Source organism: Sus scrofa, chromosome 5, assembly GCF_054392235.1.
Source record: "Sus scrofa isolate SSC_HxYL_T2T_F1_AM1 chromosome 5, Sscrofa_HxYL_maternal_Yorkshire_Landrace_v2.0, whole genome shotgun sequence".
Taxonomy (NCBI): domain Eukaryota; kingdom Metazoa; phylum Chordata; class Mammalia; order Artiodactyla; family Suidae; genus Sus; species Sus scrofa.
The window spans coordinates 96285053-96308659 of NC_139387.1; the positions used below are offsets into that span (position 1 = coordinate 96285053).

At 47.9% G+C, this 23607-nt stretch overlaps 1 protein-coding gene across 6 annotated transcripts in view; it reads right to left on the bottom strand.

Annotated features, from left to right (window-relative positions):
- PLXNC1 (plexin C1) overlaps positions 1–23607 on the bottom strand; it is a 331134-nt gene that overhangs the window by 112138 nt on the left and 195389 nt on the right. For all 6 annotated transcript variants that reach the window (XM_084957525.1, XM_084957524.1, XM_021092758.2 and 3 more), the window contains 2 exons: positions 11072–11206; positions 7007–7107 (listed from right to left, as the gene is read on the bottom strand). In XM_084957525.1, the coding sequence (XP_084813651.1) occupies positions 7007–7107; positions 11072–11206 (236 nt within the window). The remainder of the gene's footprint in view (positions 1–7006; positions 7108–11071; positions 11207–23607) is intronic.

Below are 23607 nucleotides of genomic sequence, written 5' to 3' on the forward strand. Positions count from 1 at the left end.
CTTCCCAGTCTTGCCAGTGAAACCCAGGTCCTTGGACATGGGTTCTAAGACTCGCCCTCCGCGGCCCCGCCAACCACGTCCCCCTCACTGACCAGCGCCCCTTGGCTGGACTGCACGCCTCATCCCCATCGCGGGTCGGGCCTGGCGCTTCTCCAGCTCCCAGCCTTGGCACAGCCTGTCCCCGCAGCTGCCCCCTCCCCTCACCTAGACGACCTCTGCTCTCGAGCCACACTTGGCTTAGACGCCCCTTCCCCCAGGAAGCCTTCTCTGACCTTTAAGTGTAGGTGAGTCTTGACTGATTGACCCGTTCATTCATTTTCACTGTACCTGCTCTTGTCTTTTCAACTGAAGTATACCTGACCTACAACAGCGTGTCAGTTCCAGGTGTGCCATAGAGCGATTCAGTATTTCCATACATCACGAAATAACCGCAAGTCTAGTTATGCTCCGTCGCCATACAAAGTCATTCTCACATTACCGACTATTTTCCCCATGCTGTCCACTGCATCCCCAGGACTCACTTCTTTTGTACTGGAAGTCTGCACCTCTTAACCTCCCTCACCCACTGCACGCCTCTCCCCAGCCCCCTCCCCTCCAGCAACCACCTGTTTGTTCTCCTTATCTATTTTATTTCTGTTCATCTGCTCTGTTTTTTTAGATTCCATATGTAAGCAAAATCATATGATTTTTGTCTTTCTCTGACTTTTCACTTCACATAATACCCTCTGGGTCCATTCACGCAGCTGTGAATAACAAGATTTCACCTTTTTTTTTTAACGGCCACCCTTGTGGCATATGGAAGTTCTGGGGCCAGGGACTGAAACCAACCCACAGGTGTGGCCACACTGGATCCTTTAACTCAGGCCAGAGATTGAACCCATTGCAGTCGGGGTATTTTTTTCATTTTAGGGCCATACCTGAGGCATAGGGAGGTTCCTGGGCGAGGGGTGGAATAGGATCTGCAGCTGCCAGCCTACGCCACAGCCACACCAGATTCAAGCCGCATCTGCAAACTACACTGCAGCTTCTGGTGACATCGGATCCTTAACCCACTGAGTGAGGCCAGGGATTGAACCCACATTCTCGAGGAGATGGTGACAGGTTCTTAACCTGCTGAGCCACAATGTAGACTCCATGCAGTTGGATTCTTAACCCACTGCATTACAGTGGGAACTCTAAGGTTTTTCTTTTTTTTTTTTTAATGGCCAATTAGTATTCCTCGTATATATACCACATCTCACATCTTCTTTATCCATTCATCTATCAATAGACACTTGGGTTGCTTCCGTATCTGGTCTACCATGAATAACATTGCAATGAACATAGGGATGCATGGATCTTTTTAAATTAGTGTTTCATTTTCTTCAGAAAAATACCCAGAAGTGGAATTACTAAATCACATGGTGATTCTATTTTTAATTTTTCGAGGAACCTCCAAAATGTCTTTCATGGTGGCTCTACCAATTTATGTGCCAGCCAAGAGCGAACTGGGCTTCCCTTTGCTCCACATCCTCACCAAGACTTGCTATTCGTTGGTTCGGTATTTTCTTATGTGCCCCCGTGGAATCCTCCACTTCCTCTGTGCTAAACCTTATAACACTCTATCTACTTACCAGTAGATTGGTAGACCTTTAACTTATGAAGGTAGACTGGATTATTGTTCTCAGTTCTCAATCTTTCCTCTACTAGGATTTTACGTCCATACCTTTTGCCATGTCTTCTGCTAAAGCAGGTGGATTTACTTCCCTAGCCCACTGATCTTGGGCTTGGCTATACAGCTCGCTTGCCAATGACACATCAGGAAACATGGCGTGAGCTGAGGCTTTGGGTTTAGCTTGGGTTCTCATGCGTCTGCTATCTGCCTTGAGGAAAGTATTTGCAGGATTCGAGATGTGTAAAGCAGACCTGAATCAAATTCACTTCCTGCCGCTTGATGAAGAGCGCCCCACCCCACCCTCACCCCCCGCCTTGCTGGAGCTGACCTATGAGCAAGAAAAAAAAAAAAAAACTGTTATGCTTGTAAGCCATTAAGAATCTGTTAACACAGAATTATTGGAGCAGAAACTTGTCTAATACAAGTTAGACTGCAAGCTCCATGTGGGCAAGAAAGAACAGCATGGAAAGCACCTTGCCTAGGGCTCGCCATACTGTAGGTGCTCAATAAATATCCATTGATCAGATGTACAACTGAATGAATGAACATCGACTATTGACGTGTCTGTCTCCATGGCTGACTTGTGAATTCCTTAAGACCAAGAATGGCATCTGATTTCTCTCAGGATCGCCTAGTTATCTCACATCCCACATTGGGTTCTTGGTAGATATTCCATAAATATTTGCTGAAATTAAATAAACTGAATTTGGTGGGCTGACTTGGAAATCAGTCCTTAATTTATGACATTGTTTCTATGGGAAAATGCATTCTGAGTGCCAAACTTGCAAATGAACTTTTGGAGCCTCACCCGTGCATTGGTTCAAGATTGCCAGTTTTGTGGAAATCCATAACTGAACACATGTGCTGTGCTTTGCAATATGGGAGAAACTGAGAAGCTGCTTCCAAACCCAAGATATTCAGCCTGCAAAAATTCACTTTCCGCCCACACAGACACATTCCGCATAGGTTGGATTTGAGGTTCCAACAATAAAATACTGGACTTTTCAGAGCTCATTGTTTATCTAATTGCTTTTTATCTGCTTGGACGGGATGCCTACTCTTAACACCCAATCAAAAGGAAGTGAAGATCATTTTCTGGCCCCACCCCCAACGATTCCACTTTCTAGACACGTATGCAAGAAAGCTCAACCTTCCCAACAGAGAAAATAAATTATTTTTCTAAATAAATCTGTGACATTTAAAATAAACACAGTGGGATGCTCTACAGTTATAAGAAAACATCCCCCTTTAGAATTCCTAATTTTGAATGGTACTGGGAGCTTAACATGAGTCATGGATCCGAGGCTTAGTTTTACCTCATCTTAAGCCAGAACCAAACCAGTTTGAAACTGACATGGCTGGGAAGGGCCGTCGGTCCACAAATCCAGAATGTTTTATGACACCGAATGCACAAGTCTCAGCCTGCCATTGGTAGAGTTTCCCAGCTACTCAATCCATTCCATTCTTTTGACATGTATCTTCTGAGTACCTACTATGTGCCAGGCATGGTTCTAGATTCTGGGGATATAGTCATCAACAAGACGAGGTCCCCATGTGATTTACAATTTAACAAAGAAAGAGGCAGAGAGATAAGATCATTCCAGAGAGTGTTGGGGCCAGGAAGTAAAACAGTGATGTCACCATGAGTGAGGTGAGGCTATGGCAGGCTACATACTTGCAGGGAGAGGTATGCTAAGACCTGATGATCAAGAATGAGCCCGACTGGAGTTCCCATCATGGTTAACGAACCTGACTAGGACAAGGGTTCGATCCCTGACCTTGCTCAGTGGGTTAAGGATCTGGCGTGGCTGTGAGCTGTGGTGGAGGTTGCAGCCATGGCTTGGATCCCGTGTTGCTGTGGCTATGGCATAGGCTGGCGATTTTAGAGCTGATTCGACCTCTAGCCTGGGAACCTCCAAATGGCATGGGTGTGGCCCTAAATAGACAAAAAAAAAAAAAAAAAAAAAGAGCCAGACACGGAAAGATCTGGGGAAGACTCTTCCAGGCCGAGAAAATAGCAAGTGCGAAGTCCCTGAGGCAGGCACAAGCTAGTGTGGCTGGGGTTGAGTGAATGAAGGAGAGAGTGCCACCGGAGGCATGAGAAATAACCACGGGCCTGATCCTGGGAAGCCCTGGACGCAGGCCCTGGGAGGAAGGGAGTCCGACTGAATCCTGCAATAGAAGCCAGTGGAGGTTTTTCAGCTGGGGATGAAACGATCTGGCTTGGATATTTAAAAGACCCCTCCTCTTGGAGAGTATCGGGACAGGGGTGAGGGAACAGGAGCAGCACAGGGGAGCAGTGAGCAGGCTTCTGCAGCAGGCTGGAATTCCTTCCTCATGGCCCATCATCAACAGAAAGCCCTGACTGTTCCCTTCACCAACATGTTCTTACTAACACCAGGCTCTGCCCCCGGGACCCTGCTTCCCTGCAGCCCAAGCAAGGGCTGGCCGCTTCCTCTCCCTCCTCGTGGGGTCCTGCTTGCGTCTTGCTGCCTCTTCTGGATGAGTCTTCATTGTTCCCATAGTCCTTCTCGGGGACTGGCCCATCCAACACTCGAACCCTCAGTTCCCTGCCGTCTCCACCAATGATTTTCTCCTCCATCCTACTTTCAGCTGCCCACTCGGACCCCAGACCTTGCTGGTGCCAGTAACTCTGCCCCATCCATGACCTTAACGTCAAGCTTCCCATAGTCTGACCACTCCTTACACCTGCTCCAGGTCCCACGACAATCTTAAACTCCAACCCAAACAACCTCCACTGCACAGATCTGGCTGCCTTTTCACATTCCTCCCTCCCCTCGTGTCCTCGCCTCCCTTCTTAGAGGCCGCTTCCAACTTGGAGCCCAGGGTCCCCTATGCTAAGTAGCCATATCCACAGCCATATCCTCGGCCATCCCCTGCAGACACCCTTAGTGCCTGGGCCCCACTTTCCCATTTTGATGTATGTTCTGGCAAAGCCCCATCTCTGGCTAAACCCAACTCTCCCCGGCCCTCCCACGATGCCCACGGAGCCACACAAGGCTTGGGAGAGCCAATCCCTGCTGACTGCTCTCACTCCAAAAGCAAGGCCACCGACCTCAAGCAGGCTCTGATGCTATCTGATGATCATTCTCCCTTTCCCAGCACCGTTCTCTCTGCTTCATGCCTTCTCTCCCTTCTCCCTTCAAACCTCTGGGGCTTCCTCCCTCCTCTTACGCTGTTACTGAAAGTCACGCAAAGCCACTTGAAAAGACACTGCACACTCTTCCACCACCCCTCTGCGCCCGAGCCCGTGTTCCTCACCTTCCCTCCTGTGACCAAGCATGAAGGGTCCTGCGCTCCTGGCTGAGGCTGGCCCCCCGTCACTGGTACGTGAGATCGCATTTTCTTTCATCTGCTGAAAGACAGCACCCCACCACTCTCCTCTCTGCCTCATCAGTTTCTCACTCTTGACTGGAACTTGCCCAACAGCACAAAAATGTACTTTCATTTCATGTATCTTAAAAAAAAAAAAAAAAAAAGCAAGACCACTCTCTGGACTCCACTTTGGCCTCCAACATCTGCTCCATTTGTTCTGTTGTCTTTCTCAACAAAGTTCCTTGAAAGAGTTGTCTCCGCTCTGTCCTCATCTCGTTTTCTCTTCCAGCTTCACCACTTCCCACAACTGCACTTATCACAGTCACCGGTCATCACCTAAGCCCAGTGGGTCAGTTCTCCACGCCTCTCCCCCGACCTCTCAGCACCATCTGCGCAATGGACCACTCCCCGCCCCTCTCTTCCCAGGAGGTCACCTTCTTTAGTTTTGCCTCTTCCACTTCTAGCTGTTGCCCCCCCAGTTCTGTGTCTTCCCCATCTCCCTGACCCCAAAACACCGCACTGCCTCATAGCTCAGTTCTCCAATGGCGCCTCTCTTCCACCTATGTGCCTTCCTTCATTTGGTCTTAGGACTTCATGACATAGCATCTGAACAGGACTTGGCCCCAAATTCCAATCACCAGCTCCGACATCTCCTGTGAACGCCAGACCTGCGTGGGCCAGTACAGTAGCCACTAGCTATGCGTGGCTATTTCATCACCACCAGCTCCACCGCTGTCACTGAATGAACTCCTTCATGGAGCAAAAATGGACAGAGAACCTCCACAAATGAAATGGATCAGAAATATTATGGCACGCCTGCTTGGTGGGTGTGCGGCGAGGCAGGCTGTTCCTGATCAGTTAATTTCTTAAACTCTCGTCTTGGGCAGGCGACAAGAAGAAAACGTTCCTATCCAATTACAATTATTCATGAGACTCTTCCTGGCCCTGCTTCTTTTGTCTGCTGGTGATTCTGACTGGAAACAGCCCGGTAAGGAAGCTCAGCAAAAGGCAAGGGCAATTATGCGTCTTGCTGGATCTCAGCTTCTGACGTCCTCCGTCAACTCCTAATGAATTCCATGCCCATATTTTTAGTTTGTTTCCTGAACCTCTTGCTTATATTGTACGTTCCCCCCTCTCCCTTCGCTGCTCTGGCCTTCTCCCCCAAAGGCTCCCCGATTCTCTCCCCAGTTTTTTTTTTCTCTCCCCAAATGGCCCCTTGTTTAGCCTTCAGCTTCTCTGCACCTGTTCTACTCTTTCTTATTCCTTTTCACCTTTAAAAACTGAAAGCACCAAACTGACAGACACTGTTATGTTTTTTTTTTTTTTTTCTCCTGCCTGAGCTGCAGCTCAGGCTCCTTCCTCCTTGCTTCTGTAGCATGAGTACTGGGTTGCCATGGCAACAGCGAATCCAACCAGGCCGGTCCCAGCGACGCTGGAAGCTGCCATGGCGAGGACGCCGCTACAAGTCGCCCTGAGCCTAGATGGGTCGTGAGCATCGTAATTCAAGCCCAGGCTGGGCAGATTCTGCCCGGAGACGGCAACTGCACATCAAGCCTGTGCACAGCTGTACCACGCATCAGGAGATGACAACGTTAATAATCAGGCTTCCACGGAGCCAACCGAATAGGTGACATCACCAAGATACACTGGAAAATTTTCAAACATCCCTACACTTTCATCTCCTCTGAAGGACAACCTTCCACCTCTCTCTCTCGTCTTAGCAAACTCTGCAGAAAGTAAAAGCAACACTGACAGCTCCAGCTTCCCCGCCTTGGCCCCCTCACACCATCTCCAGGTTAGGGACCCCTCGGTGGTCCAGGTCCGATGACTCCGTAGCGCAGACAGGGCTGGGAACATCCCCGGGAATTCACTGGGATTACACAGTGATGTTTTAGGCGACGCAAAGATCAGTTCCCCCAGGTCCCTGGAACGGAGCCTTAAAGTAGGGCAACAAGTGTGCAGCCGCAGGACACTGCTTCGAAATTGTGAGCTGGTGAGAAAGAACTCGGGCAATACCTTTGTAGCGAATGGCACCAACCGCAGTGAGGATCTGTGGCCGCTAAACACTCCGAACAGGATTTATGTTTATTGCAGTTCGCGACACGAATTCTCCTCACCTGAAAATAAAGATGACGGCAGTTTCAGACGGAATTATAAGCAACGCCAGGAAAACTACAACACCTTATCTGATGAAGGGCCACGAAGAGACATTTATCAATTCAAACGCTGAATGTCTGCGTAGCAACACTGGGCAGCGGTGCTCAAGTTCTAGGGTATGAAGCAGTTTACCAGAATCACCTGGGGGGCCTTTGAAAGGGCAGAGACTCTAGCTGAGTAAGTCTTGGCGGGGGGGGGGAACCTAGGAATCTATTTTCAAGAGCCTTCACAAGTGAGTCTGATACACAGCCAAGTTTCTGATCTGCAAACAGTGATTTCCAAGGATCATGGAATCAGGTCACTTGGTTTTCAGACAGTGACAGTCAATGGCGCCTTGGAGATGAGCATCCAGGGGCAGCAACAAGCCCTGACCAGGGAGTGTCAGCGAGAGGCTGGCACTTGACATGGGAATGAGAACCACCCACCCCCACCCCTCTCGGGGGTAACCCATCGCCTCTGCTCCTGATGTACCTGCACACACTCCCTCCACTGAACCTGATAATAAAGGAACCAGAGGTAGTTTTCTGATCACTCCCGGCCCCTAGAGCTGCCTCTTCCCGTTGTGAGGAAACAGCAACTCCCAGCATGGGTGCCCGTGCTGGGCAGACCCAGGCGCTGGAGGCAGGCAGAGCCTCCGAGCAGGGTGGGGGGAGGCAAGGAGGACCTGAGCCTCACACAGTGTGTTTTCTGCAGCCCAAAACTCACAGCAGGTAGTCAGGAAACCTGTGGCACTCATTAAGCCAGGAAGTTATGCGTGCTGGAGAGTAAAAGTAACTTTTTTTTTTTTTTTTTGTCTTTTTGCCATTTCTTGGGCCGCTTCCTGCGGCATATGGAGGTTCCCAGGCTAGGGGTTGAATCGGAGCTATAGCCACTGGCCTACACCAGAGCCACAGCAACGCGGGATCCGAGCCGCGTCTGCGACCTACACCACAGCTCACAGCAACGCCGGATCGTTAACCCACTGAGCGAGGGCAGGGACCGAACCCGCAACCTCATGGTTCCTAGTCGGATTCGTTAACCGCTGCGCCATGACGGGAACTCCAGTAACTTTTTTTAAATGGTTGGAGAAACGGAGAGTTATAAGAAGTGGTTTGTTGAACTTTGCATCGTGGCTCAGCGTTAACGAACCTGACTAGCATCCATGAGGATGAGGGTTCGATCCCTGGCTTCACTCAGTGGGTTAAGGATCCGGCATTGCCATAAGCTGTGGTGTCGGTCACCGACGTGGCTGAGATCCCATGTTGCTGTGGCTGTGGTGTAGGCTGGCGGCTATAGCTATGATTGGACCCTTAGCCTGGGAACCTCCATATGCCACATGGGTGAGGCTCTAAAAGACAAAAAAAAAAAAAAAAAAAAAGTGGTTTGTGAGAAAAGCCGGGCTGTCTTGAGGAGCACCCTTGAATTCTAAGCTGACTTCATGGAGGAGAACCACACCCATCATCTCACAGACCTCCTGCTGCCGACAGGTGCAGAGGGCAGACCACCAGCCTGAGCCAGAATTAACCAGAATGTGGAATTTCCCCATAGCTCACAGAAGGTCTTGGTCACTCTGGAGGACTTTCGCATGTCGTGCCATCTCTCTAAACTGGTTTTCTCACCTGTGAGATGGTGAGGGTGCTGCTGCTTTCACAGGCTTATGACCAACACTGCCTGGCATGTAATAAAGGCTCAGTAGATGCCGGCTGTGGCTACCATGCGAGTGAAAGCTTCCGCAGTCCCACACACACATGCAGCCTCACACGGCAAAAGCAAGTAAGGTTTCCGTAGCAGGAGGCTTCCGAGAGCCTTTGCGTGTTCTCTTAGGATACCCCGGGAGGGGCACAGGAGGTCATATCTGCCCCTAGGACCCCTTTGGCTTAGAACATGTAGTGGAAAAATGAGTCTCTAGAACATTGTATGACAATGACTCTCCAGTGCGCCTATGCACACGGACATATGACACGTAAAAGAAAGGACACCATAAATACTAATTGGACCCCCTTCTCCAGCTTAACACATTGTAGGTGCTATTCCACAGAAAAGCATCTACTTCCATAGGGTTGTTTTGAATGCCCAGGTGTTCTATGGATGTACCAGGGTATGTTAATTGGGCTGTTACTATCGCCCCAAGAGTCCAGAAAAGGCCCTTGCTTAGGTTTTGTCTCTAGGGCTCGTATGGCTCAACCAGAAAACCAGAGTCTTACTAAGAGGATGTCTAGCAGGACATCTAAGTGAAGAAGGTAATAATAAGCAGCTTTGATGCCCAGAGGAAAACTCTTCCCAGGACTTGAGGTTTTTTTGAAGGAACAGACCAGATCCCTTCATCTTCACAGCGTGAGGCCCTATCAACTATGGGGGGCCCTCACGGTGGCTCTCAGCCTACGGTTGTGGGTTCTGCAAGAGGTGGTAATGAGGATTTATGGGCTCCCGGCAATGCTTCCAAAAGCTAAATGGAAAAACACACACAGACTGTAAGCCAGGCTACAAGTGTCTCTGCGTTAAGCTGGAATTTTATCAGCTCCGAGTGGTAGGTGGCACAGTCAGTGCCCTGAGTGACCATTGTGAGATGCCCTTGATAAATAAAGCCTGAGGATGGGAATTGTTACTCATGAAATGCAGTTTGTTGAGGAGACAAAAATCTTTCAAATATGAGAACCCTGGGGAGGAAATATAATAGGCAGGGTTTCAATGCGGAAGCAAGCTGGTCAAAAAGGCTGTGTGGCAGAGAACGGGTTTACAAAAGTGTATGAGATGGAATGGCCATCTCGATGAGGTCATTTTGAATAACTGACTTTTCAACATGCAAAGGACAACATGGGGCTTTTTTAGGAATATCAGAAACCAGAAAGTGCTTACACCCCTTCTCTGCGGCTCTGAGAGCCATGTGGAGACTGGTGTCAGTGCTACACTCCTTAGAATGACTGAGAAGAAGAGAAAATGGGGGGCGGGCTGAGGGCATCTATTACACCCATTATATAGTATAATCATAACAATGATGATAATAATAATATCGTCTTTGCACTTCGTATGTTCACATGGTCATGGGTCAAGACCACCATTCGCCAGAACGGCTTGTTTGACCTTCACCAGGTCGGGGTTTGATCTTATTTATCATGCATGGGCTTCAAGATCAAAGTGGAATTTAAGTCCTGGCCCTGACAAGTCCCGACCTATGTATTTCTTGAGCAAGATACATAAACTGTCCAAGTCCTAGATTCTTCATGTATAAAACAAGGGCCATTTTTCTCTCATGAGAGGAACATATTTCTTTAACGTTGTCTATTATACTTCAAGGCGTGTGTGTGTGTGTGTACACAACTCTCTCCATCTAGAGAGACGCTATTCGGAAGAGTAACTAGCATGTAACAGGGACTCCAGAAAAACGAGTTCCCTTCCCCCTTCCCTTGGTGAAGGCACTTTGCAGAAAGGAAGGCAATGTCAGAAGGCATCCTTTTGATTCCAGCAAGCAGAAGCAAGAGGGAAAACGAAAACAGCCAGATAAATGAGGAGAGGGAGGGCGAGTGCCACATATTTCCTGGTTCATGCATGTGCATGAGACTGTGGCCTGATATTAACCCCAAATTCCAAAGCCAGTCCCATTGAGTATATTCATAAATGCATCTAACCGTTCAATGCCCACGCGATAAATGTGTAAATTCAGTTACCTTGCTGATTATGCACCCGTTTGCAGGCCCACCCTTCTCTGAAAAACTTGGCATTGGAAATATAGGCAATAATAAAATTGTCTAAATAGGTAATATTTCTTGCTTACTTACTGACAGTAAGGTTTTTAATTCCATGCCTGGGAACCACGGCGGGTCTTTGGAAGCCTGCAGCAGTGTTTAAACTCCGGAGTTCAAAGTAAAAGCTTCACTACTCAGTAATGACATTAATTAAACAATTTGTATTCATAAGACAGAAACAGTAACTAGTATTTCTACCTACCTCTTTCCCGGCTGTTAGATAGATGTAGATATTCTTCTCAGGGTGAGGAACAAGTTTGTAGAAAACAGGTGTTTCTTCTTTAATTTCGTAGATAACCTCTGGACAATTAGAAGTCCAATTCTCACCAAGAATAACCTATTTTTTAAAAAAAGAGAAACACAACTTCTATTCAACACTTTGAACCGCAGGGTGGCAAAACTCCCTGCTTAATCCCAAGACTGTGTCCTTTCTTCCTCGCTCCATGCATTGGCTAAGGTACCGTGTTGTCATCATTCTCTCACGTCTCAGCCTTCAACAGGGCTGGTTGTACCAAGTTCTTGTAGGGGACAAAGTCAAGCACAGAAAGCCAGTCTTCGGTGCCGGGCCGTATCTCAGGTGCGGGAGCTCACTGTCCCTAATTCCTGACCATGTCTGGCCTTAGGAGAATCTCTAAGTGACAGCTTCACTCGTGCTGTGCCAAGTGATTGTACAACTAAAGGGAGACGGCTCAACAGCCATTCACAGGGGTCACTCTAATTCTCCCACATGGATCTACCCGCTTACGCATTTTAAAGCAACCAGGATGACTTGCCAGGCCTGAACGAGGAGGTGTGTGTTTATATATATAAAATAGAAGTGAGTGTAGCTTTGAAATTGGACATGCCTGAGTTTCACTCAACTTCAGTAAAGAAACATCACTGAACACCCACTGTAGGTAGCTGGCACACAGTAGGTGTTTGGAGAATGGCAGCGAAGCTACAGTGATGAAATCCTGCCCTTACAGAACTGACATTTGGCGGGGGGTGGGGGGAGGCATAATGCTAGACAATTAACAATAAGTAAATTATAAAATGTGTTAGCAGGACCTACTACATAGCATAGGGAACTATATTCAATATTTTGTAATAACCTATAGTGGAAAAGAATCTGAAAAAAGTATATATATTGAATATATATATATAAAAACTAGGAGTTCCTGTCGTGGTACAGCGGAAAAGAATCCGACTAGGAACCCTGAGGTTGTGCAGGTTCCATCCCTGGCCTTGCTCAGTGGGTTAAGGATCTGGCATTGCCATGAGCTGTGGTGTAGGTCACAGAAAAGCGGCTCGGATCCTGTGTTGCTGTGACGTAGGCCAGCAGCTGAAGCTCCAATTTGTCCCCTAGCCTGAGAACCTCCATATGCCACAGGTGCAGCCCTAAAAAGCAAAATAAATACATAAATAAATAAAATAAAAACTGACCCACAAAATACATACATATACATACGCACACACACACACACGACCAAATCATTTTGCCGTATATCAGAAGCTAGCACAACGCTGTTAGTCAACTATATACATATCAACTAAAAAATGTTTACAAGTATGTTAGCAGATGGATAAATATATGAGCAAGGTGAAAGTGAAGTGGGGTAAAGAGATGAGACTGCGTGCTGAGTGCAGGTTCCATTGAGAAGGTGATGTTTATTTAGAGACTTGCCGGAGGTGCTGGAGCGAGTCATTAGTTATCTGGATGAAGCCGGCTTTTAGAAGAATGACCCGCTGGTGCAAAGGTCCTAAAATGAGGTGAGACTAGGACGGCTTGAGTGGGGCAAGCATGGTACAGAGGAGGGGATGGCGCCACAAAGGGGGGAATCGCATAGGTTCTTGCTGGCCCGCGGAAAGCTTTTGCCCTTTACTCTGAGTAAGAGATGAGGGGCCACTGCAGGGCTTTGAACAGAGGAGGGACCTGTGAGAGGGCAGGGCTTGTGGCATGGGTGGGAAGACTCCCCAGGAGACTCTTAACCAAATCCTGGAGAGATATAATGGTAGCCAGGTCTCAGATTTGCCTCACGGCTCTACCCTATACGTAGAGTATGACCCTGAGCTAGTTAACGCTCTTCACCTCCCTGGGCCTCAGTTTCCTCATCTCTAAAATGGGACGAATAATGCCTTCCTCACACGCAGGTGTGGTAGGGTCAAATAAGAAGGACCACAAGGTTTAGCACATAATCAATACTCAATCGATGACAGCCTATTCCTAGATTGCAAGCTCCTTTTGCGGAGGGACCATGTCTTAATTATCTTTGCACCTGCCCCTCTGCCCCCAAACAAGACAACGTGTTTGAAAGTGAAAACGTTCAACATGTTGTCTTTTTGAAACCATCCAGGTACAACATCTCTGTTCACACCGCTACCACTGTAGCCATCAGTTACACTGGGCATATAGGAGTTGAAAAGAAAAAACTGGCCCACAAGATTCTTTTCAAAGTCTACATTCATGTGTCTTCTGAGCAGTAGCACAACGCCTGTACCACTCATCCGGATGGCAAGCACGTATCTGCTACTTAATCAAAGGCTCCATATCAATTTGGTCCATGGAGCATCATCCTGCATGTGCACCTGCTCCCAGGATCTGGGCTTGTCCTGTGATGGTGACTTTCCTTTCGTCATCTGCTCTGAGTCAAACCCGGGTGGATGTGGTGCAACGAGGAGCTCACTAGGAGCCCCTGAACAACTCAGTTCAAACACAGCTGTGTAAAATCACTATAACTCAGTATTTTAAATATGATGTTTAAAAAAGAAAGAGAAGCAGCTAGGTCCCAAGGAAGGTGGGTAAGTTCTGTGGCCCAAGTTGTTTAAAAATGACACTAGGAGTTCATATTATAGCTCAGTGGGTGAAGAACCCAACCGCAGGCTGCATGAGGATAGGGTATGACCCTGGCGTCACTCGGTGGGTTCAGGATCCAGCATTGCTGTGAGCTTTGGTATAGGTCACAGATGCGGCTCAGATCCAGTGCTGCCATGGCTGCAGTGTAGACAATCAGCTGCAGCTCCAACTGGACCTCTAGCCTGGGAACTTCCATATGCTGTAGGTATGGTCATTAAATAAATAAATAAAAATTTAAAGATAAATAAATATGACTCTGTAACTGCACCATCCAATATGGTAGCCACTTTGTTTGTTTATTGACTGTACCCACGGCATGTGGCAGTTTCCAAGCCAGGAGCTGAACCTGTGCCACAGGAGCAACCAGAGCCGCAGCAGTGACAACACAGGATCCTTCACCCACTATACCAGGGACTCCAGCTGTTTAAATTTAAATTAAAAATTCACTTCCTCAGCCACACAAGTTACATTTCGAGGGCTCAGTAGCCACAAGTGGCTGGTGGCTACCATACTGTGAATGCAGATGTCAACTATTTCCGTCATTGGGGAACATTCTCTTCCACAATGCAGAACACTGGTCGCAGAAAACGATGAGCCAAGGGAGACCTCAGGTAGGCACTGAGCAGGTGCGGATTTGCCCGGTTCCCGCCTTCCCATGTCTAAGTCACATTCTTATTAGCTCAGATTCCCACAGCTGATCTGGTTTTAGGACGTGGTTGTACAGAGGAGGGGAGAAGGAAGCCAGATTAAAGTAAAAATACGATTGATAGCGACATTCTCAAGTGAGGCTCGGGAGAAGAAAGGCTTCTGCCCAGATCTCTTTTGAGGAATTCATCCCGTTAAACCACCGTTTGGCAGAAACACCTATGAAGCACTCTTGCCCACAAAGCTGAGGCCGGATCTGATCAGGCTGTTGGTGCCACCTTCCACTCAGCGCTGAGAAACAGAGGGGCAGAGGAACAAGGTCAAGGGCAACCGAGGGAAGCAAAGAGCCAGACCCGCAATGTGAGCCAGTCCGCAGGACAACGAACCTCCCTTCCTCAAGAAGCCAGTGGAGGCACATCAAAGAATAGGAAGAGAAACCACCACCTCAGTGCATCTGAAGACCTTGCTCAGATACCAATTTGCATGAAAACCATTTTTAAGAGACATGCGTGAACCGATTAGGGAACTTGAGTCGCATGGACGTGATATTAGGTAATTTTAAAGAATTACTGATAATTATGTCAGTAGTGATCATAGCGCTACAGTGATTCAAGAAAACGTGGAGTTGACAAGTCTGGGAACCATGAGGTTGCGGGTTCGATCCCTGGCCTTGCTCAGTGGGTTAAGGATCTGGCGTTGCCCTGAGCTATGGTGTGGGTCGCAGACTCGGCTCGGATCCCGCGTTGCTGTGGCTCTGGCGTAGGCCGGCGGCTACAGCTCCGATTAGACGCCTAGCCTGGGAACTTCCATGTGCCGCAGGGGCGGCCCTAGAAAAGGCAAAAAGACCAAAAAAGAAAAAAAAAAGAAAAAAGAAAACGGAGTTCCTGTTGTGGTTCAGCAGTAACGAACCCAACTAGTATCCATGAAAATGCAGGTTCAATTCCTGGCCTTGCTCAGTGGGTTAAGGCTCCAGCATTGCCGAGAGCTGTGGTATAGGCTGCAGACTTGGCACAGATCTGGTGCTGCTGTGGCTGTGGGGTAGGCCAACAGCTGCAGCTCAGGAATTTCCATATGCCATGGGTGTGGCCCTAAAAAGCAAAACCACAACAACAAAAACCCATAGTTTTTTAGAAATAAAGGAACATGAAATATTTAGGGGTGAAATGACATGGTATCCAGGACATGTCTTAAAATTTAAAAGTAAATAAGAAACATAATTTAACCACCATTTGTCCATTTTAAGTCAGTTAGCAGCTGCACTGCAGTTGCAATTGGAGCTTATTTTATCTACTTTTGGAGGCTGGTGGGTACAGACAGGCAGGAGCTGGAAAGATCTTGTTTGGGGCAACAGAGATTTGTTTACTTGACACCTTGGAGATGAGGCATCAGTACTCTCTCTAGAATTCTGAATTATGGCAGGGAAGCCTTTCTTTCTTTTTTTTTTTTTCTCTTTAAACTACGCAAGGACACCATGTGCTGGGATTTGCCAACTGGTTTCCTAAACAAACAGCCTTGAGGGGCCACCACTGACGTTTGTTCTAGTAACGACAGACACTGGGGCTCAAATGGGTTTGCTTCATGGATGGTGGGAGTGGGACTTCTCTGGAATTCTCTATCCAAGTTACAAAGCACATTCCCTTAGACCCCACTGTCCCTTGTATATATGGGAAATGACATATGCAATGAATACTTATTGCAGCGTCACATATTATAATCAGACGGAAACAACCTCAACGTCCAACACTAAGGACCTGCTTAATCAAACTACAGTGCAAACAATGGAATACTATTTAGCAGTAAAAAGAATTAGCAAGTTCTTTATGTTTTACAGGTCATGTTTAATACGCTATATTAAATGTGCATATGATTTTTTGTATACATATATATAGATACATATGTGCAATAAATGGGGAGAAAGATTATCTTCCCCTTTTTGCTTGTAGACAGATGTAACATATCTCTGGAACGATACCCAAGAAACTGTTATCATTGGTTGCACTGGAAGTCAGGAATGGGTGACTTTCAAGGCATGTTTTCTCTGTTCTTGTGAGTTTTGAACAATGTCAATAGATTGCCTTAAAAAATAAATACACACAATTTAAATTTTAAAGGTGTTCGACATTGAGTGGGTCACATGTTTTTTCTTTTTGCTAAGAATTATCTCCCGAGCCCCAAGGAAGAGTCCATTTTCATCACCTATAAAATTTTAAAGCAACATGCTACTCAGAGGGACTGGGGTCTTGGCTTCACCCGTGGTTCCCCATCTCTCTCAGATGCCTCCAGGACAGGAGAGAGAAGGCTCTCTTTCTCCTCCGGATTTCTATTAATATCACCTCTGACCGCACCCATCCGCACCCGCCCAGCCCAGCCCAGCCCAGCCCAGCCCAGCACAGGAGCACTGATGAAACAGTAAGATCTTCTGACTGCAAAAGTCATGTCACCATCAACACAGAATAGAAAGCCAGCAAGACTGGAGCTGGGCAGCCTCAGAACAAGAACACAATCAGTGAAGTGATGCAGGAAGGAACAGTGAGTCACCGAAACCCAAAACGGGTTGAATTTTGCATAAGAGAAAATGCATCCAATACACACACACACTCCTTGGCCATGGTGTGGATTTTTATCTATTGCTTCCAGGATACGGCCTTAATATAGATCTAATCTGCAGTCAACCTGAGCCTCTGCCATGTATATTCTTACGTACCCTTTTATCCTTCCAGTCTCAAATGTCACCTTCTCTGAGAAGCCTTCCCTGGTCACTTTTCTACGGTACCGAGAAGTCACGCTCCACCCATCCTTCTGTTTTCTCCATAGCGTTCATTTGCTTTTGTTTCCTCTGATTTTCACTCAAAAACTTGAAAAATCAGAGTCAAGGCAGATTCTTCAAGGGTTACCTAGTTTGGAGGCAGGAAGAACTTTCTGGGAATGGGTTGAATTTCACTCCACGGTTTGGATAAATGCAATCTACAGCACGCATCACCATGGGAGATAACTTTATCAGCCATCAATCCATTTACTTGTTTTCGGCCTTCTTCCCACCGTGAGAACAGGGACACTGTTGGTTTTGTTCACTTTTGTATTTTCAGCCCCGCAAACAGTGCCTGGCACATAAAAGGTGCACCATAAATATTTATTAAACGAAAACATGCTCTATTCGCGTTCAAGATTTTATAAGGCTCGTCAGATTTTTCCAGCTGATGCCCGGGCAGAAAACAAATTTTTCCCGACAGAGAACTTCAGTTCGTGTCAACATATTGTTTCTGTTGACATCTTCCTGAAGCCTCATGGTAGGCTATTAACTAGCCTTGGGATTTTTATTGCATACAAAAAAAAAATACCTCCCAACTACAGTCCTGAGATGTTTGGGGTGTGAGGCTTCCAACCACACAGCTGACTGCATTACAAGTACACCACCATCCACAGGAAAGGTTTCCTGGTGGGGAAAAGGAAGGGGAGACTAATTAAACCAAAGACAAAAGAGTGCTTTTTTCCTTTACTATTACCATGACATAGAAAAGCCATGGGTGTTCAAAACGTGAAAATATTTTACACCAAATGTCTTTACTTCCGCCCCATCCTGGGAGGCTAACGGGTTAAAGGCTAGACAAGCCAATCTTCTCATTTTCTCCCCATAAGCAAGAGTTTCTAAGAGAAATGCTATAAAGGAGACTTAAACCACACACACACACACACACACACACACACACACACACACACACACACACACACACACACACACACACACACACACACACACACACGAAAGCAAGGTCATTATCCCACAGCACTGACTGTGCTTCAGCAGGTAGGAATACTCATCAAGATGAAATATAAAGATGAAGGCAAAGTCCTCTCTTGTTTCGAATCGACGTATATCGACGTACGTGGTAAGAGGTGCGCACAGGCTGAACCACAAGTTCTAGATTCCTGCCTTACGTGGGAGTCTTTGTCCTGAACTGGGGAGTCACTCACAAGCTGGAATGAATGAGATGGGGAGGGGGGGAACTTGAACTGGACCTTCTCAGCAGCCAATCCTGGAGCCCACGCCCAAGTTCTGACGCTTCCCATTGTTTCGACGTTTTGGTCTGTCACCGCCCCTCGGCTGTACCCACCACCCCCACATCCAGCCCCAGGTCTTGTCTCGGGTTCCTCAGGGTCTCCTTTTCGTTCCGTGAACATTCTGTGGGGGTACACATGGCGCTTGGGCCTGTACAAGATTTGCTTTTGTTTCCTCTGATTTTCGCTCAAAAACTTGAAAAATCAGAGTCAAGGCAGATTCTTCAAGGGTTACCTAGTTTGGAGGCAGGAAGAACTTTCTGGAAATGGGTTGAATTTCACTCCACGGTTTGGATAAATGCAATCTACTAGTAGGAGTAGTTTTGAGAACTGCAGGTAGCCAATCCTGGCTCTAAGCAGGGGAGTGGTGGGTCTCTGCTGGATGTGGCCGAAGAGCATGAGGTGGCTTCCTGCATCCAGAACCCTCCTTTAGCCCTCGGGATGGGATATGCAGAGAAACCCAGCTCTTGCCTCCTATTGCTGGAGTGACACCAAAAATCACCTTGAACACAGATCTCCTACCTTCACTGTAAAGGAGTTCACCCGGGGAAAGGGGGGTTTAGAGGCTCCCAGGAACTTCTTGAAGCCCCAAGAGGAGAGGGCTCTGCCTTCTTCTAACGCACAAGTGTGCATTCAGCTGGGCTGTCAGCAGGCTGTCCGCAAACAGGAGCAAACTAAACCCACAGAAGCCAGAGCCCCTTCCCATAAAAGCTCAAACCCATGCATCTTGATAGGAGCCCACAGACGCCAATGGTAGAAAATAAACAATAAAAACCAGTTCCACAAACTCCAAGTTGAAAGAATACAGTTGAATTAACAGTGCGGTGGGTATGGGAGACTGGCTACTTCTGTTCAAATCACCTTGAGCAAGTTACTTAACCTCTCAGAATCTCGGGGTTTTTTTTTCAGGGGAGTTCCTGTCGTAGCACAGCGGAAATGAATCTGACTAGGAACCATGAGGTAGCAGGTTCGATCCCTGGCCTTGCCCAGGGGGTTAAGGATCTGATGTTGCTGTGGCTGTGGTGTAGGCTGGCAGCTGGAGCTCCGATTGGACCCCTAGCCTGGGACCCTCCTTATGCCATGGGTGTGGCCCTAAAAAGACAAATAATAATAATAAAGTGGGGACGCTAACAGTGTTCAACTAGTTACCTTATGCAGACATTGGTTCCAACGCCTGGCACGTAGCAAGAGCTCAGGGATCCCAGCTGTTACGACCCCCTGCCCACGGCCTTGTTATCTTTTACGTTTATAAGAAAGGTTACCGGGCATGAGTAAAGTCACAAATCTCAAGTTTCATGCATATTCTCTTCATCCTTATCTTAGCACTTGGAGAAAGCTCAAAATATTCAATTTTGCCCTTGAAATGCAGACAATTTTCTGGATGCAACAGAGTCAGCTCAAAGGCCTCCAAACGACATGACAGTCGGTTCCACAGTCAGGACGAGTCAGCCTGTTGCGTATACAGTGCCTTGGTCTGGCCAAGCAGCACGTGGGATGTGAATTCCCAAAAGCTGAGTTCAGTGTGGTCCTACGTTACCAACTGATCTCAGTGGAGATGCTGACAACAGAGAAATCCTAGCATGCCATCATGCTCAGAAAGGAAGTAAAATGAGGAAATAACGGGGGGTGGGGTGGGGTGATAAAGTAGCTGGATGTAATGTCTCACAACTATTAGGATCACAAATCAATATTAAGGGGACACATTAGATATTCTGGAAGGAAGCTTTCAGTTCTCAATTCCTTCATCTTTTGTGAACTCTTACAAAGGGACACAGGAATAAAGGCAGGAGAGAGCCAGCAGTAAAGGTATTAGCATACTGTGACATCTTTCATTTTTCCACTTACCATCCAGAAAAATCTTACTTTTGGAGGCAGTGCCGGATGACTCAGAAGGGTGTGTGTCTTTAAAGACACTTTATTATTTCTTTCTTTCTGCTTTTTAGTGCTACACCCATGGCACATGGAAGTTTCCCAGGCTAAGGGTCCCATCGGAGCTACAGCTGCCGGCCTGTACCACGGCCAGAGCAACTCGGGCTCCAAGCCGTACCTGAGACCTATCCCACAGCTCACAGCAATGCCAGATCCCTGACCCACTGAGCAAGACCAGGGATTGAACCGGAGTCCTCATGGATACTCGTCGGATGTGTTTCTGCTGCGCCACAATGGGAAGTCCCTTTAAAGACACTTTAAAAGTGATTCAATATCTCTGCTTAAGCTCAAAATAATGTTTCCACATAATGGAACATGAAACAGCTATTTAAAAATGCTGCTTACAAGTTTGCCATAGCATTTTAATGTAGCATTTTCCCTCATTACCTGAGCAAGGAAAGGATGCAAAACTGGATAAAGTCCTGACCTCAACTATTGGGGAAAAAAAAACCAAACCCTCCCCCCAAAAAAACCCTTAAAATGCTGACGGCTGCTGCCACTGCATAAGAGAACGAGACGTATTTTTCCTTTGCTTTCCCCTCACACCCCGCTACTTTGCAACTTTCTCCATGAGCCTGTATTCCTTTTACAATAAGAAATTATTGCAGGAACGTGATATTTAAAATTGCACCAAACTATGTCAAAACTCCATGAGATTTTCAGGGATTTGAGAAATTAGAGAGGTTTTGCGTGTGTATGAGATGGTCAAAACCAGCCACTGGCCTGCCTCTCATCCAACCAGGCATAGACTACAGGGCCAGGCGTCTGTCAAAACGCCACCGACTCTTGATCACAGGGGCACTGGATGAGTCAGGCTGTGGGTGCTCCGAGCCCTTTCTCCTCCTCCCGCAGGCTGCCTTGGGTTGGGTTTTGCTTTTCTCTGCTCGTTAGTACCTCCGCTCTGCAGTTTTAGAAGCCAAGCTTGTGTCTATCCGTGTTCGCCTCTTTGAACAGTCCCGGTGACAAGTCTGGCAAGGGACAAGCTTGGCGCTTCTGAATAAAGGGATGGGGGGTTCTCGGTGCCTTCCGAGCCCCAGGCTTCGGGACTCCGGGTGATTCTAGGGGTTGCATCTGAGAATCTGCATGCAGGATACTGAGGGAGGGCCGGGAATCCCTGGGCTGTCCTGGGCAGCCAGGGCGGGGGGTGGCAGCCAGTTTTCATTCGCCTTTCGCAACCTCCTTCCAAGGGAGGGAACTTCCGGAGGGAAGCTGGGGGTGGGGTTTAATTTCCAAGACGTTATCATGATGCTGAGGTATCCTTCAGTCACAGGGTCTGCCTTCTTCTCAAGCTGGGCTTATTCCCTGAGCTTCTAAGACCCCTGACCCCCCACCACCACCCCGCATCCTGAATCCCTATCAACATGCTCGCCACTCCCCGCAGTGAACCCTCACGGAGTGGCCACCTGTGCCTGGGGCAGAAGTTACAAAGTCAGTGCAGTAACTTGCAAAGAGGGACATGCGTGCAGAATAGGAACAAGCTCAGGTTCAAGTCCCTACTCTGCCCCGTGTAACCTTGGACACATCGTCCAGCTTCTCCGGGCCTCGGTTCTCTCATCTGTACAAAGACAAGAGAGCATCCACCTGACCGCATTGAGAAGAGGACTGAGTTACTTGGAACCTGTAGCATCACTAGCACCTGGGAAGCAGGCACAAAACCAACCAACAGAAAACCAACTGACCTGGTTGCTGGAACCCTAAAAACAAGACCACAGGTGTGGCTTTGGAAGGTGTAGTCCATTCAGATGAGGAAGGAAGTGAGACTCCGGCCGGCCATCTCTCCCTCAGGAGCTTGAAGCTGCGGCCCGTCCTGCCCCTCTGGTGCCACAGCATCGCTAAACCCCGGGCAGCTGCACATGAACCGAGGGGGGTGGGGCGTGTGTGCAAACAGGACAGGCGGCACCAGGCGGTTCCATGGGAGGCTATTTATAGCCAAGTGTTCCTTCACCTCCAATTTGCCATCTAACAGTTTGGCTCAGCTTTGGGGAGAACAGTGTTCTTGTCATAACACTCATCACCAATATCGCAAAGCAGAAGAGATAATTGGTGAGAAGACCCAGCCAGGACTGATGGAAACTTTTCCTGCCAGGTGAACGGATCCACTCAGCCGGACCAGGTGGGCATAGCTAGAGACCCTGCCTCAAGGCACAGAGGAACTCGTGAACCATGACTGAGGGTATTTACCCTTCCCCCAGGAAGTGGAGCTAACGCAACAGGAAAGATGATCAATGTATATTTTAAAGGAACGTGTATACAAACAAACCCCCTCCCATATGGTACTGGGTTTCCTCCAAAGAAAACAGATTAAAGCAAATATCTATCTACCAGGCGCTCAGCACAGCATCGGGCTCTGGGGATTGCCAGCCCCCTCCCCTTTCTCGGGCAGTTAAAAATCGAGTTGGGAAGGAAGACAAACAAAAGCGGAAAGGTTAGGCATCAAAGCAAGACATTTAGAAGGAGCCAAAAGAAGGATACGGATAATGAGTATTTCGGGAGATGAGGGAGAAACGTGATCACTCCAGGCTCAGGAGTCCTCAGAGAGGAGGTGGAGTGTGAGCTGAGCCAAACCACAGATACACAGGATTCGGGAAAGCAGAGGAGAAAAAAGGGAGCAATCCAGGAAGAGGACGCAGGGTGAGCAGAGGTGCGGGAGCAGCTTGGCGACGAGCACGCAGGCAGGTTGGGCCAGAGCGGGGGATAAGTGTGCAGAAGCCAGAACTAGAGACGATCGGAACAGCAAGGGGTTCCCGGGGTTGTCTCGTACAATCTCATTCTACAGATGAGGAAACGGAGGCTCAGAGACGTCAGACAACTTACTTCAAGTCACACAGCTCGAGGTTACCCAGGGGAGAGCTGCTGAGGAAACAAATGTGAGCGTTCGATTTAAACGTGGAGCTGACAGTAAATCAGAGGCTCCACAGAGGCAAAGAAATATCAGCCTAGGGTGAAAGAAACAATTGCCAGCCATGAATGTTGATGGCGGCCACAGGAGGTGCTCAATAAATGCTTGCTGAAGAGACGGCTAGACAATTTCGGACCAGTCACGTGCTATCTCGGAGTTTATTTTCTCCTCCTTCCCACTGCTCCTCCCCAAGGGAATAAAAATCTCAGCTTGACCAGAGGTGTATCCACACAGTGGGAAAAGTAGGGTCCTCAGACAAACGGCAAGGGGATCTCATAGGGTTTCAGGTCTCGAACCTCTCCCTAAAGGGCAGACAACAGACTCGCTCCGTGGGTGGCAAGTGGGCTGCGGGAAGGAGCACCTGTTGTTCTTCTTT